At 38.6% G+C, this 15,121-nt stretch overlaps 1 protein-coding gene across 2 annotated transcripts in view; it reads right to left on the bottom strand.

Moving 5' to 3' along the window:
- Window positions 1-14,904, bottom strand: part of Togaram1 (TOG array regulator of axonemal microtubules 1) — a 45,595-nt gene extending 30,691 nt beyond the window's left edge. For both annotated transcript variants that reach the window (XM_090345027.1, XM_090345028.1), the window contains exons 1-4: window positions 12,684-14,904; window positions 5,804-5,960; window positions 2,484-2,621; window positions 1,494-1,790 (exon numbers count right to left, since the gene is read on the bottom strand). In XM_090345027.1, the coding sequence (XP_090201153.1) occupies window positions 1,494-1,790; window positions 2,484-2,621; window positions 5,804-5,960; window positions 12,684-14,711 (2,620 nt within the window). In that variant the 5' untranslated portion in view covers window positions 14,712-14,904. The remainder of the gene's footprint in view (window positions 1-1,493; window positions 1,791-2,483; window positions 2,622-5,803; window positions 5,961-12,683) is intronic.
- Between the last annotated feature and the right edge of the window lie 217 nt (window positions 14,905-15,121).

Raw genomic sequence — 15,121 nt, 5'->3', positions numbered from 1 at the left:
GGTCCTTTCACATTACAAAAAACTGTTATATACTGAATTATATTGTAAATATCATCATATGTATCACCATGAATAATATTTGTTATGATAAAAGTGCAAAATGAACATGAAGGGCTAGTCTTCTGGTTTAATTATATAAGTAACATCTCAATAACTGATGTATGTAAAGCATTAATACTGGGCATTTAGGGAAAAAGTCTCAACTTGGATTTTATTGCATTTTATTTCAGTTATTTATGTTTTAGGGTGCTGGGTAACAAATTCACAATCTCATGCTTGCTACACCAGCCTTTTCCCACTGAGCCACAACCTTAGACCTGTCTTTGGTCCTAATATGGTATTTAATTTTATAGGAGATATTTTTTAAAAAATAATAGAAGGAAATGAAAGTTCAATGTTAAGAGAAATGTTATTATTTAATAAGAAATTGGCAGCCAGGCACCAGTGGCTCACACTTATAATCCTACCTACTCAAGAGGCTGAGAGCTAAGGATCACTGTTCAAAGCCAGCGGAGGCAGGAAAAGTCCATGAGGCTCCTATCTTAAATAAATGACCAGAAAACGGCAAGTGGCTCTGTGGCTCAAAGTAGTAGGACTCTAGCCTTGAGCAAAAGAGCTCAGGGACAGCACCTAGGCCCAGAGTTCAAGCCCCACAAGAAATATTTTTTAAAAGACAAATAGTCAGTTGAGTTTGTTTAGAACTTGGGACTGAGTTGCTCTGGGGTGAAACATTCTATCTCAGTGGCAAGGGACAGAAAAACATAAGTTATGCAAAATCTCTTTAACAGATTTTAAAAACTGTATTTGTTCTTAATGAACTTATACACTAATTACATGGATTTGAGATGAACTATTATAAAGAGTAATTTAGTTTGCAATAAATATTAACCCTTTAACATATAATACATATTTAATTAGGAGACTCCAGGCATTAATTATAGTAAATAGTAAAAATATCAAGGATTTTATATCTATGAGCAAGCTGTTAAGGCTACATGTACTATATGTGTATTTAAAGGCTTTATTGCTAGTTTTTTAAAAACTATTTGAAGTGGCAATATAAAAAAATTACATGACCATTTCAACCAAATCTTATATTACACATTTGATCTACTAAATATACTACTAGTTTCTTAAATATTTACTAATTCAGAGAAATAAAACATGATTCACCAGCTTTAAAAAAATCCAACATCTGGGCTGGGAGTTTGGCCTAGTGGTTAAAGTGCTTGCCTAGCATGCATGAAGACCCGGGTTCGATTCCTTGGTACCACATACATAGAAAAAAGCCAGAAGTGGTGCTGAGGCTCAAATGGTAGAGCTCTAGCCTTGAGAAAATCCAAGGACAGTGCTCAGACCCTGAGCTCAAGCCCAGGACCGGCAAAAAAAAAAAAAAAAAAAAAATCCAACATCTCTGTATATTAAGTCCAGAATACTAATAAAAAAACACAGATAAATTTAAACAAAATACTTATTTTTACCATCATTTTTACCTGTAGGTTCAGATGAGTTTGGGCTGACAAGCTTTTTCTGTGGACTTAGCTTTGATGTTCCTTCAAAACTTTTAAGAGGCCACGAATTTGAGAAACTAATGGAATTATCTTGAGATTTCTTTGGAGATACAGTAAGGGGAGAAGCATGCTTTGGACTAGCTCGAGGTGATGAGAGAGGATAGGATGGAAGGATAAAGGCTCCTGGATTTGGATTTGAACCAGAGAATAATGAGGTATGTTCTGCTTGATTACCAAATGTTTGCTGTGTCTTACTACTGAAATTTAGACTAGAATATCCTGCAATAAAATGAAAGAGAATATAATTATATATATATATATATACACACACACACACATGTAGGTATACACATACTCAAGAGCTTACAGTTAATTTCATTTTCACATTCAGATTTTCATTCCTTATCCCATATGTTTGTATGGTATGAAGTAAAGATCTAATTAAATTTATATTTAAGGACTCTGTATCTTCTAAAAGTTTTATTCTATTGAGATCTCCCACTACATTTATACATTCCTTGCTCAACTAACATACACATAAATACCTGTCACACACGCATACACATGCATATATGCACACATATTTGTACATACCCCAGAAAAGTATTCTTCTTAGTAAATTATTATAAAGATACACTCCAGAACTAAAAATGTTTTCAGTTTTACTGCACATATTTTTCATATCAACATTATTTAATCACTGCTTTTCTTTGTGCATTTGTCTACATATGTTTCCCATGTCTTACTTTTTCCTAATCTGTTCCATGGCAATGATGGCCCCAAACCTGGATCCTCATGTCTCAACCTTTTGTATATTAGGATTATAGTCATGCATTATCACCATATTAATAATAATGTAAGTATTATCACTTTTTGTGATATATATAATTACATAAAATAGTATACAAGCTAGTGATGGAAATCATACATATTATAAAAGTAATTTTTTCCAAATACATTTGGGATTTATACCTTTATCTTGATGACTGTTAGTTGTCCCCAAGAACTGTAAGTCAGAATCCACACTGCCAGTTTTAACACATATTTGTGAAAATCCAAACTGCCCACATTTCCCAGTATGATTTGCTTGATGAGTTCCAGTAGTACCTTCTAAGGGGAGGGGGAATACAAAATAACCTTATTTTCCTAAAAAATCTTATTTAAAAATGATAAATATAAGAATATAAATACAGTGAATACTATTCTTTCTTCTCTTTGAGATAGGGGCTTGCTATGTAATATAGACTAGCCTAAGTCTCATCATCATCCTACCTCATCTTCCCAAATTACCATGTGAGCCACTCATGTAGTTTCCAAGCTTATCCAGACATTCCCCAAATCCCTTTCCTCTCCCCTGACTGGTTAAAGTTATACCTGGATAGGCAAAGAAGTTTAAAGAAAAAAGCTCATAATGACATCATTAATGTTCAGCTTATTCAAATAAAAATTAAGGAAGTACTTTTAATTCTAACATTCTATGACTTACTCCCTTATTATGATTTAAATACCTTATATTTTCAATGCTCTGCACATCTTATAGATTAATTCTCACACCCATATTTTTTGGTCCTATTTCCTTCCTGCTCACATTTCCTATTTTCTTTAAAGTCTGGTTCAAGCTAACCTTATCCCCAACTATTTCTAAAATGACTTCAATACCTATGGTCTGTCTCTTCCTTTCTGAATTCTTATGATATTTATAAACCTTAATCTACCACTAAGTTACACGTTACCTTACTCTCTAGTAGTTTAAAATCTGTAATGAGTTTCTCAATGGTAGAGGAACTATGACACTTACAAAAATCTAAAACAATGACATGAAAATAACTTAATATAGTATTGTACTTCTTTTCTCTATCAAATAAACTAAGCAATCAATACATTTTCACTTCCATAAGAAAAGAAAAATGATTTGCTGAATAAACAACAAATTCCAATACCTGCTATAATTTGAATATTCAATAAATGGCCAAATATACAGGGTACTTGATCTTTATGTTCTAAAACACTTTCTGTTCCCACTGGTATCATTTCCTCACCATACTTCTTTTTTTAAAAAGAATTTCTTTGTTTTCTTTCTCTTAATATTAAGAATGTAAACACAAACCTATAGATGTACATGGGAAAACTATGGAAGTTGCCATCATTTTTCTATACTTCTGGGTACTAAGGTCTTTAAAAATTATTTTTTGGCAGTATTAGGGAGGTCTGGCACTTGTGAAGAACCATTTGAGCCATTCCTCCAATTCAGAGTTTTCAGTATTGAAATACTTGTCTATACTTTCTTTTCTTATTTTGTGAAAGTTCATGTGCAGGACAATTTTCTCTGCGTTATTGGAATGTGAACCAGGGCCTCACACTTATTAGGCAAGCCTTCTATTCTTGAGTCACATCCTAGCCCTGTCATCTTCATCAGTCACATTAAACCCTGGTATCGTCAAGATTATTCTTTCCTAGGTCCACTTACAGTATTATTGCCCTCAGTTCTTTTTTTCTTTTTTTTTTTTCAGTTCTTTTTTTCTTAATAAAAAAAACACAACAAGGGTTGGTAATGTGGCTCAGTGGTAGAGTGCTTGCCCAGCATGCATGAAGCCCTGGGTTCAATTCCTCTGTATCACATAAACTGAAAAAGCCAGAAGTGGCACTGTGGCTCACGGGGTAGGGTGCCAGCTTTGAGGGGGGAAAAAAAAAAAGAAGAAGAAGTGTAAGGATAGTGCCCAGGCCCTGAGTTCAAGCCTTAGGACTGGCAAGAAAATTAAAATAAAATAGTAATAAATAAATAAAAAAAAAAAAAAACAGAACAGAACGCCATTACTCTTTAAGGTTTACAAGCATGAGCTCAACAAACCTTTTAGTTTACCAAATAAGGATTACCCACCACATTCCAATTTAACACCTAAAATAAATTCTACCTTGACACTGTTCCCAGATTAATATTTTAAGTCCATTCCTATTATCAGATTCTGTTCTTTTTACAAGTAATACTTCTATAACATGAATAACCAAAAGATACAGTTTAAATACTATTATTTCTGTCATGCCTTATATAACTGATACAGTCCAGGGTAATGTCCTCTGAACTACCGTATTATTTACTTCTTATAATACATACACAATTGAACATCTTTCCAATTGCTCTGAAAAAGTATTTTCACTCACAAGTCTACCAGCGAATGATATCAATCTTACTTCTTTTTTTTTTTTTTGCCAGTCCTGGGCTTGAGGCAAGCACTCTACCAACTAGGCCAAACTCCTGGCCCTCAATCCTACTTTTAACATACAATCAGAACACAAGCACTTCTCAACTACATTTCACTGCATTTAATTTTCGTTAAAGCTTTTAGGTTTGAGACAAGGATTCCTAACATGTTCTCCCTGTTTTGGCCTTTGTCTTCCTTTCATATTCATTTCACCTTTCATATATTCAGCATCAAAAATGAATCTAATAAACATAAGATAGTGATAGCACTTTTTTCCTTAAAGGGCTTCTTACTCAGAATAAAAATGAGTTTACTCAATAGCCTAGTGGCCCTTATAAACAGACTCAGTATCTCTATAATTTTCAACCTCTCAGTATCTCTATAATTTTCAACTTCCTCTTCTTCATTTGTTCCAGCACATTGGCCTCTTTCATCTTTCTCAAACATGACTTCTAGCTTATAAGTTATTTTGTACTAACAACCATCCCCTCCTCTGAAATTATTTCTTCTTTCCTTTTTAAATAACTAGCAGTTTGCTTTAAATACTCCCTTTGGAATATGGCCACTTTTCCTACTGTTTATGTGATTTGTTGTGTGAGTTGAGTTTGGCCTCTTGCTTTAGCTCACAACTGTCACTTTTATCACCTGAGCCATGCCTCCAGATACCACTGCATGAATTAAAATAGCTTTCATTGTAAAATAGCTCCTTATCCATATTTCTCCTTCCTTGCCCTATTTTTATCTTGCTTCTACCATCATCTATCATAGCTTGCCTGTTTGGTCTTCTCAAACAAACTGCAAGCTTTATTAGATGAAAAGTTATTCCACTCTTGTTCACTACTATATTCTCAGAATTTAGAGATGCTCATAGAAGATGCTCAGTAATATGAGCAGTTTATTAGGTGAATATATCCCAACACGGTGATTAGTTAACAGGTTTCAGTGAAAGAAGAGTGTGCAGTTTTTTTCAGGTTTCAATAATTATTACATTTCAACTGCTTACTAGATTAAAATTCTACTAATCTTTGAATGAATGATGGACTTTAGAGAAGTCTTTAGTTAAACATACTCATTATCCTCAATTTTACTTACCAATAGCACATACAGCAAGAGAATCTGGATTGCAATCTCGGTTACTCTGAAATAGATTTCTTGATACTCGTTTTCTACTAAAGCATACATCATCATTGACTGGCATTTCTTGAGAAAGCTTTAATTTTGGAGACTGAATGAGGTCATAGGCTGAAAACTATGAAAACAAAAGAACAAGTTATAAAATGTGTGCTGTTTACTCAGTAATAATAATGAAAAAATAATTCAGACCTAATTATAAAATTCAAATTAGAAGAAAAATTTCACCAAATAAGCCATGATTCACAATGTTCACATGTAATATGCTAACACTTCTTAATTTTTCTTTTATTGCCAGTCCTGGGGCTTGAACTTAGGGTCTGAGCACTATCCTTGGGCTTTTCCTCAAGGCTAGCACTCTACCACTTGACCACTTCTATTTATGTGGTACTGAGGAATTGAACCCGAGTCTTCATGCAAGCTAGACAAGCACTCTACCACTAGACCAAACTCCCAGCCCAACACTTTTTTATTGTAAGACAAAAATGCAATTTTTTTTCTCTATTTCTATGCCTCAACTCTTTTCCATCAGATTATGTTGTAATTTCAAAAAGAAATCAAATGACAAAAAAGTTGAAATGGCCAGGAGTGTGGCCTAGTTGGTAGAGTGCTCTCCTAGCATGCACAAAGTCCTGGGTTCCATTCCTTGGAACCACATATACAGAAAAGGCTGGAAGTGGCCGAGCACTAGGCTTGAGCAAAATATGTCCAAGGACAGTGCCGAGGCTCTGAGTTCAAGCTCCAGTACTGGGGGAAAAAAAGGTGACATCAAAACTTAAAGTGGATAAAGAAAGGTCTTATATAAAAACACAATTCTTCAAACCAGACTGAAGATCAATTAAGAAGGTATCCCTTTCTAGGATTCTGAGATAGATTTATTACCCATATTCTGCAGCCCAAATATAAATATAAATGACCTGGTAACCTATGTTTCCATAAGAGATTCTCTCATAATAGGTCTCTTAGTTAAAACAAGTACAGACTGGCTAGAGATATAGCAGTTTGCAGTTTTAGCATGGTTTAATCCCCAGTACCAAACAAACTGTACCTAATACGAATTAAATTCTGTCCACTGATTTTACAGTATACATCTTCAACTTATTTTTGAAATACTATATAGCTGTAATTCAACTTTTCTTATAGGTAATACCTTTACTAAAAAGGGATTCTTACAATACCATAAATCTTTCAGACCCTTTGTAAACTTTAAAACTTTCATTTATACCAAATTGAATTAGTTAACTCCCTCTGTCCTAAATAATTTATAATTAAGGTAAAACACAATACACACCAAGTATATTTTAATAACTTAATAATTTAACCTAGTCTCTTATATTTGTATAAAATAGCCATGAAATGAACTTGTTAAAGAATACATAAATACCTTTGGATGATGTTAATACATATGCTTGTTTTTGCTATTACAATAATTATAAAAAAGACATATCCTTTTTGTAAATTTTATATAATTCCACAAAATGCATATTCATAGATAAAAGACACTTTTGGTTTTCTCTGTGTCTGAGAGGAAACAAAGGTTGAGAGGAAACAATTGATAATTCTTTGTCCACTAAATTTTTTTAAGTGTTTCATATCCATGTTGAATGGGAAATGATCCAGAATGATGTTGCCATTGGTGAAGAATTCTGAATAACTGAAGTACGTTCTCTGTAACTATGACTGATAGAACTTCAAAGTGATATCCTGGCCCTTTTGTACCTTAGGGATCATATGGAGTCTGGGTAAGGTTGTGTAACAGACACATACATACAAACATACATACATACATATACATATACATATATTTAGTTATTTATATATATTCCCCCTACACTATGATCATTCACTAGGGCCCTACCTCTCAAGGATTCTACAAATTCCCATAGCACCACTCTGGGGGTCAAGCCTCCAAGCACCTCATCATCTAGAGGACACATAAACAACAGCATAAGCTAATACAAATTTAAAACTTACTATGATACCAATGGTTATCTTAACACTTTTCTTTTTTTTTTTTTTTTGCCAGTCCTGGGCTTGAGCTCAGGGCCTGAGCACTGTCCTTGGGTTTTCTCAAGGATAGTGCTCTACCACTTGAGCCTCAGCACCACTTCTGGCTTTTTTCTACGTATGTGGTACCGAGGAATCGAAACCGGGTCTTCGTGCATGCTAGGCAAGCACTCTACCACTAGGCCAAACTCCCGGTCCCCTTAACACTTTTCTTATTAGTACCTATAACTTATCTACCATTTGTACCTGAAAGGACTACCAAATAATAATCTTTGATTTCTTGGTTAGCCTATAAAATAACAGAACATAAAATTTCACTTTGTGTACTTTCTAACTTTTGAGTATTTAACTGCTACAATTTAAATCCAGCTATCTTATTTTTCTCTAAAAAAGAAAGTTATCACGAATCAGCTCTCAAACTGTAATGGGAAGTGGAATATAGAAAGAAAGAAAGAAAGAAAGAAAGAAAGAAAGAAAGAAAGAAAGAAAGAAAGGAAGAAAGAAAGAAAGAAAAGAAAAGAAAGAGAGAGAGAGAGAGAGAGAGAGAGAGAGAGAGAGAGAAAGAGAGAGAGAGAGAGAGAGAGAGGAAGGAAGGAAGGAAGCAGGCAGGCAGGCAACCGAGAATAGCAAAACTGTCCTAAGAAAACGTACAAACAGACATTCACAGACAGAAATTGAGCCAGTAAGACCAATTTGTCAGTAAGATATGATTTGCAAGAAATATTAAAAGTCGTACAGCTAAAAAGAAAATTAGATCAGAAGGAGTTTCTATATGAATAAAGAAAATCTATTTAAGGAGGGTCCGGGAGTTTGGCCTAGTGGTTAAAGTGCTTGCCTAGCATGCACAAAGACCTGGGGGTTCAATTCCTCCAGACCACATACATAGAAAAAAGCCAGAAATGGTGCTGAAGCTCAAGCGGTAGAGCTCTAGCCTTGAGAAAGTCCAAGGACAGTGCTCAGGCCCTGAGCTCAAGCCCAGGACTGGCAAAAAAAAAAAAAAAAAAAAAAAAGAAAAGAAAATCTATTTAAGGAATAAAAATGAAAGAAAACTAAAGTTTTTTCTTTTTTCTTTTTTTTGCCAGTCCTGGGGTGGGAACTTAGGGCCTGGGCACTGTCCCTGAGCTTCTTTTGCTCAAGGCTGTTGCTCCACTAACTTGAGCCACAGCGCCATTTCTGGCTTTTTCTGTGTATGTGGTACTGAGGAATTGAACACAGGGCTTCATGCATGCTAGGCAAATACTCTACTACTAAGCCACATTCCCAGCACCGCCCCCTCCCTTTTCATTCTTAACTAAGAATACTTCACAATAATAGCAACATAGTATTTGATTATGATTTGTTTGCTTACTTTGTGGGTACCCATACATGTACACTGCAAACTGTAAGGCAACTTTAATGGATATGTTATAAAAAGAGAAACAAAAGTTTTCAAAAGCACAGAAGGCAAAGAATTTTGAAAACAATAACAATGAACATGAGCAACAAACATGATCATGATGGGTATTAGATTATCAATAATCTTTAATTTTCAGTGGTTTAAAATACATGAGTTCAAAGGTAGACATTCTCAAAAGTAAATATTTTAAAAAGATAACTATATGTTGTCTATAGAAACAACTTCAAATATAATGATTCAGATACAGATAAAGCCCACATACAATCCTAGACTGAGATCTAAGGATCACCATTTGAAATCAATGTAAGCAGAAAGGTTCATGAGACTCATCTCTAACTAACCAGAAAACAAACAAATAAATAAACAACAACAACAACAACAAAAACAGAAATGGAAATAGGGCTGTAGCTCAAGTGGTAGAACACCAGCCTTGAGCAAAAAAGCTAAGGGACTGAGTACAAGCCCCAGTATTGACACACATATGCACACACACACAAAAAATACTTACAGTTCCTACATATTGAGAGATTTACAATTCCAGCATAAAAGGATACTACCAATCTACAGGGCATAACTGACATTTACAGGTAATGTCCTCCAAAAATAGATTACATTTTCTCAAATTCACATGGAACATTCACTAAGACTACATTCTAGTCTGTCTAAATACTAACAAATTTTAAAGAATTGGAATGATACAATAACAGGTCTCAGACCCCATGAGAATTAAGCTAAAAATCAAAAGAAAAGAGACAGCACTAGAAAATCCTCAAAATATTGGAGATTAGCAATTCATTTATAAATTATACATGGGACAAAATAAAAATCTCCAATGACCTTTCAAAACCAAGAGCAGAGACCAGTGTAAATAGAAAATCAAGAAATATAAATGCCTATTTAATAAAACTAAAAAGAAATTAAAAAAAAAGAAAATCAAGAAATATCGGGTTGTGAACTGTGGCTCAAGGGGTAATAGCACCAGCTTTTAGCGGAAAAGCTAAGCAAGAGCGTGAAGCCCAGAGTTCAATCCCCAGTACCAATACACAAAACATAATGACAACAAGCCGGGAGTGGTAGCTCACACCTGTAATCCTACTCAGGAGGTTGAGATCTGAGGATTGCAGTTCAAAGCCAGCCTAGTCACTAAAAGCCATGAGACTCTTATCTCCACTAGAAAAACCCGAAGTGGCACTTGCCTCAAGGGGTAGGGCGGTAGCCTTTAGTTGAAGAGCACAGGGACAATGTCCAGGCCCAGAGTTCAAGCCCCATGACCAACAAAAATAAATAAATAAATAAATAATATAAAATGACAACAATAGCAGCAATAATAACAGGATACTAAAAGCAAGTATATGTTCAAAAATTTGATAACTTGTATGAAATGGGCCAATTCCTTAAGACAGAACAACTCACAAAGATACACACAGAGCATGTGTGAAGAAATCAAATAATCACCTTCCAAAACAGAAGTGCCAGTTTCAGATGTATTCATTAGTAAATCCTATCTATGTATTTATTGGCAGTCCTGGAGCTTGAGTTTAAGGCCACAAAGCTATACCTGAGTCTTTTAGCTCAAGGCTAGTCCGCTATCACTTTGAGCCACAGCACCCCTTCCAGCCTTCTGGTGACTAACTGGATATGGGAGTCTCCTGGAACTTCCTGCCTGGGCTGGCTTTGAGCCAGGATCCTCAGCTCTCAGCCTATTGTGTAGCTAGGATTACAGATGTGATCCACTAACATCTGCCAATTCCTTAGTGTTTTACTTTCTCTTAACATTGAACTTTCATTTCCTTCTATTAATTATGTTATCTATAAGACCAAATACTGTATTAGGAGCTAAGTCTTTGGTCTAGGGTTGTGGCTCAGTAGGAAAGGGCTTATCTAATAGGCATAATAAGGGTCTCATGAAATTTCCTGCCTGGCTGACTTTGAATCATGATCTTTAGATCTCAGCCTCCGGAGTAGCTAGGATTATGTGCATAAGCCATTGATGGCCCAGCTCATTAGTGAATTCTATGAAACTTTTAAGGACGTTGTATTAACCTTACAAGTGAAATTCAAAATGTGTGCAATCACTGTCAAATGGTTTAGCAAATATGGAGCAAAATGGCAAGATTTTAACAAGTGGTAAACAGAGGGAAAGTATATGAGTAATTATTGTAGATCTGACTAAGCTAAATATTTGTAAAAATGTACATAAATGTGCGTACACACACACACACACACACACACACACACACACACAGCATGAGTCACTGGCGCCCAACAACATTTGTAATTTTTAAAATAAAAGTAAAAGCTTTGCCTTCTCAGGCAGGAAAGTTTGTGAGAATTTTATCTCCAACTAACCATCAAAAAGCCACAAGTGGGGGCTGGGAGTTTGGCATAATGGTAGAGTGCTTGCCTAGCATGTACAAAGATCCGGGTTAGATTCCCTTGGTATTACACACATAGAAGAAGAAGAAGAAAAAAAAAAGCTGGAAGTGGTGTTGTGGCTCAAGTGGTAGAGCTGTAGCCCTGAGAATGCCCAAGAACAGTGCTCAGGCCCTGAGTTCAAGGCCCAAGACAGGCAATTAAAAAAAAAAAGCCAGAAGTGGCTGGCCATCAGTGGCTCACACTTGTAATCCTGGCTCTTCAGGAAGCTGAGATCTGATGATCATGGCTCAAAGTCAACCCAGGCAGGAAAAGCCATGAAACTTTTTCCTCTAATTAACCACCAGAAAACTGGAAGTGGATCTGTGGTTCAAAAGGGTAGAGCTCTAGCCTTGAGCAAAAAACTTCAGGAACAATGTTCAGCCTCTGAATTCAAGCCCCCCTGACCACCACCACCACCACCAAAAATCAAACAAAGAAACAAAAAAGCCTGACGTGAAGCTGTGGCTCAAGTGGTAAAGTGCTAGCCTTGAGCAAAAAAACTCAGGAACAGCCAATGCCCAGTCCCTGAGTTCAAGTCCCACCCCCAACAACAAATAAGCATGGAAGGGGAAAATCTCAACTCAATGTAATATCTCCGAAAGCTTTTTTGAGTTTTCTAGTGGAATTATTCTTTTATTCTGCCTTCAGTACGTCCATTCTAGCAATTACCAAATGTGTCAAATGCAAGTTTATAGGTCTGTCCTTTTCCCTGAATAGTGTGGAACTAGTTTCAACCTCATTTCCTCCTATCTAGCACCCACTAGGTTCAGTGTTCATTGTATAAATTTGATGAATGACATGCCAAAGTAATAAACCAAGATTGAAATCCAGAAAATTCCATATGAAATGGTGTTTCCAAATCAAGAGAGCTCTAAAATAGTCTTTAAATAATTTGTACCACAGGCATTTAACTTAAAACAACCACCTTCATAAACAGCATAACTTCTAAGTCATCATGAACCTATTTTCATTTTTAATTCTTCCTGCCTTAATTTGAGAATTTTTTTTTTTTTGAAAGCATACCTGCTCTGTATCCTTGGAACTAGAAGTTTGGTTTTCTCCAATGACTCCAGGCTGGTCATTTTCCCATGGTAATTTATTTTTTCCTTTTCCTGCACTTAATACCCTTCGAGTACAGATAGTTGGACTGTAAGATCCATACATTTGTATACTGTCCCTTGTGTGGTCACTGCAGTGGCAGTGTGCACTCTGAGTTCTGTTACCAGACAAAAGCCAGTCTGTATCTGCTCCATGTGACAAATGACTTGACCTCCCCTGAGCAGAAGATGGCATGAGTATTGCATACTCTACGAATCCTTGTTCCGTTAGCTTTGGTAGGGTTTTCCTAGCCAATCTGGCCTGCACAGCATTCATCACTCCATCTCCATTATCTTGCAGTTCAACAGTATCTACAGCTTTAAAAAGGATGCTGGTTTTACTTGAGCCCATTGATGATGCCAACACTGCAAAAGCTTCTAGAGCTGCTTGGCGTACCCTGCGTTTGCTATCCACAAGAGCTGGGGCAAGATCAAAGGATAGTCTGGATAAGTCAAAATCCTCACTGGGATAAGTCAGGAGAGAGCAGATGCAAATGTTCACCACCTCCTCTCTTACTCTGGAATGCTTATGTTTAAGATGTTCCAGCAGTAAACAAAGCACCTGTTGAGGGCCTACTTCCTTCATGAGCTTGAGGAAGATTTTCATATATTCCTGTTTGATGACCAACTTGTTGTCTGCCAGCACCTTGACAGAAGCTGCTATAACTGGCCCCAAGAACTGTTGTACTTGTCCACCGAGGCGAACCACCAGTAAATGCAGAACTTGAAGTGTGCCGTGGACCACTTTGAAGTTAGAGTCATCTAACAAATTATACAGCAAGCTAATGAAACCGACAAGACTAGAATGAGAGGTTGAACTGGGGTTAAATTTTCCCAGCACCTGTTTTAGCTCGTCAACAGCCTGTGTCCGGTTCTTATAGTCTTCCTGATCCAACAATCTTGCGTGCAGCTCCTGGGGAATAATCCCAAATTTAAGATTGCCGTTGGAAAGAGTCACCGCAGAGGGGGCAGGATCCTCAGGAAATCCGGAGGTTTCTAGTTCCAAATAATAAGGAACCTGACTTCCAAACTGGGACTCCAGGCGGCGATTGTACTGTCTCCTCAGGGCAGATGGCAGCCGAGATATATAGGACTGAAACCTTTCTTGGCCGAGTCGCTCCCCGATCTGCTGCAGTGCGGAGAAAGCGGTCTCTGACTCGTCTTCGATCTCCTCCTGATGGCCAAGCTTGCGGGCTAGAGAAATGACCACCTCCGTGAGATCCAAGCCCAGCAAGAAATCCTCGGGAGTGAGCAGGATGGGGAGGAGGAGGGCCGTGGAGGCCCGGAGCCTGGCGTCGGTGCTTTCCAGACCTTGCTGGATGAGCGTCCTGAGCACCTGGGCAGAGCCGCGTTTCAGGCACACGTGCAGGATCTGCAGCGCGTCTTTCCGCACGGCCGGGTTGTCTTCCCGCAGGGACACCACCAGCTGGGGCAGGAGGCCTAGACTAAAGGCCTCTTCCAGCTGGCCCGCCTCCCCCTGCCCGCGGAGAACGTCGGAGAGAAGCTGCAGGCAGAGCCGCTTCTCCTCACCGCCCCCTTCCACAAGCACTCGGCCCAGGGCCCGGTACAGCGCTTCCTTGCGTCGGGGAAAGCCAAGTCGACCGCCCCGCCGGGGCAAAGCCGCCTGCAGAGCCTGGAAGGCCTCCGAAGGTGCCGGCACCGCGCGCAGGAGTTGAAGGAGCCGAGTCTCCTCCTCGTCCGGCCCGGACCAGCTACTCGACACGGGCTCCGCCGGCAGCAGGAGCGTCGAGGCCGGGGCGGAGGGCGGAGGGGGGCAGGAGCCGTGGTCCCCGGCAGCCCCGCGGCAGCAGAAGTTTTTCTCTCCTCTCATGATGCCCCCAGCTCGACGATCATCAGTCTGTGGGGCGGAAGGACGACCGGGGCTCCGGAGGGAACAGGCGAAAGGGGTGGGCAGCAGCGGCGGTAGAAGCAGCTCGGAAGAGGCGGCTGCCATGGAGGGTCCTCGGGTAGCGGTGGCTGGAAGGAACCATGGCCGTCTCCGAAAGGCTTTCAGTCTTCGTCTCCCAGCCTTTCAGGTCCTCCCCCAGGTCTCGCGTGGCAGAGGAGAAAAAGGAACAGGCTCCAGTCCAGCGGCCAGACCGCCTCCGACTCTAGGAGGCAGCCTTCAGCAAAATGGCCCCTGCGTGAGCCCCAGACCCCACAGCAGCCGCCGGGCGTAACCAAGAGCACCACGTGACCAAACCGATCGCTTCCATGGTGATGTACCCAGCGCGGACCTGCTAACCCGGAAATCAACCTGCCGAGGTGAATGCTGGGTCTTGTAGTTCACGCTGGCTGTTAAGAACAGGCGGCGTCCTGAGGAACAGGAAGTCCGAACGACGGAACGTGTGTTTAGAATGGGGA

The sequence above is a fragment of the Megascapheus bottae genome, chromosome 14 (genome assembly GCF_031878675.1).
Source record: "Megascapheus bottae isolate mThoBot1 chromosome 14, mThoBot2.hap1, whole genome shotgun sequence".
NCBI classification, from domain to species: domain Eukaryota; kingdom Metazoa; phylum Chordata; class Mammalia; order Rodentia; family Geomyidae; genus Megascapheus; species Megascapheus bottae.
Note: the sequence above shows the minus strand (reverse complement) of the source record. Positions and strands in the feature narration are given on the sequence as shown.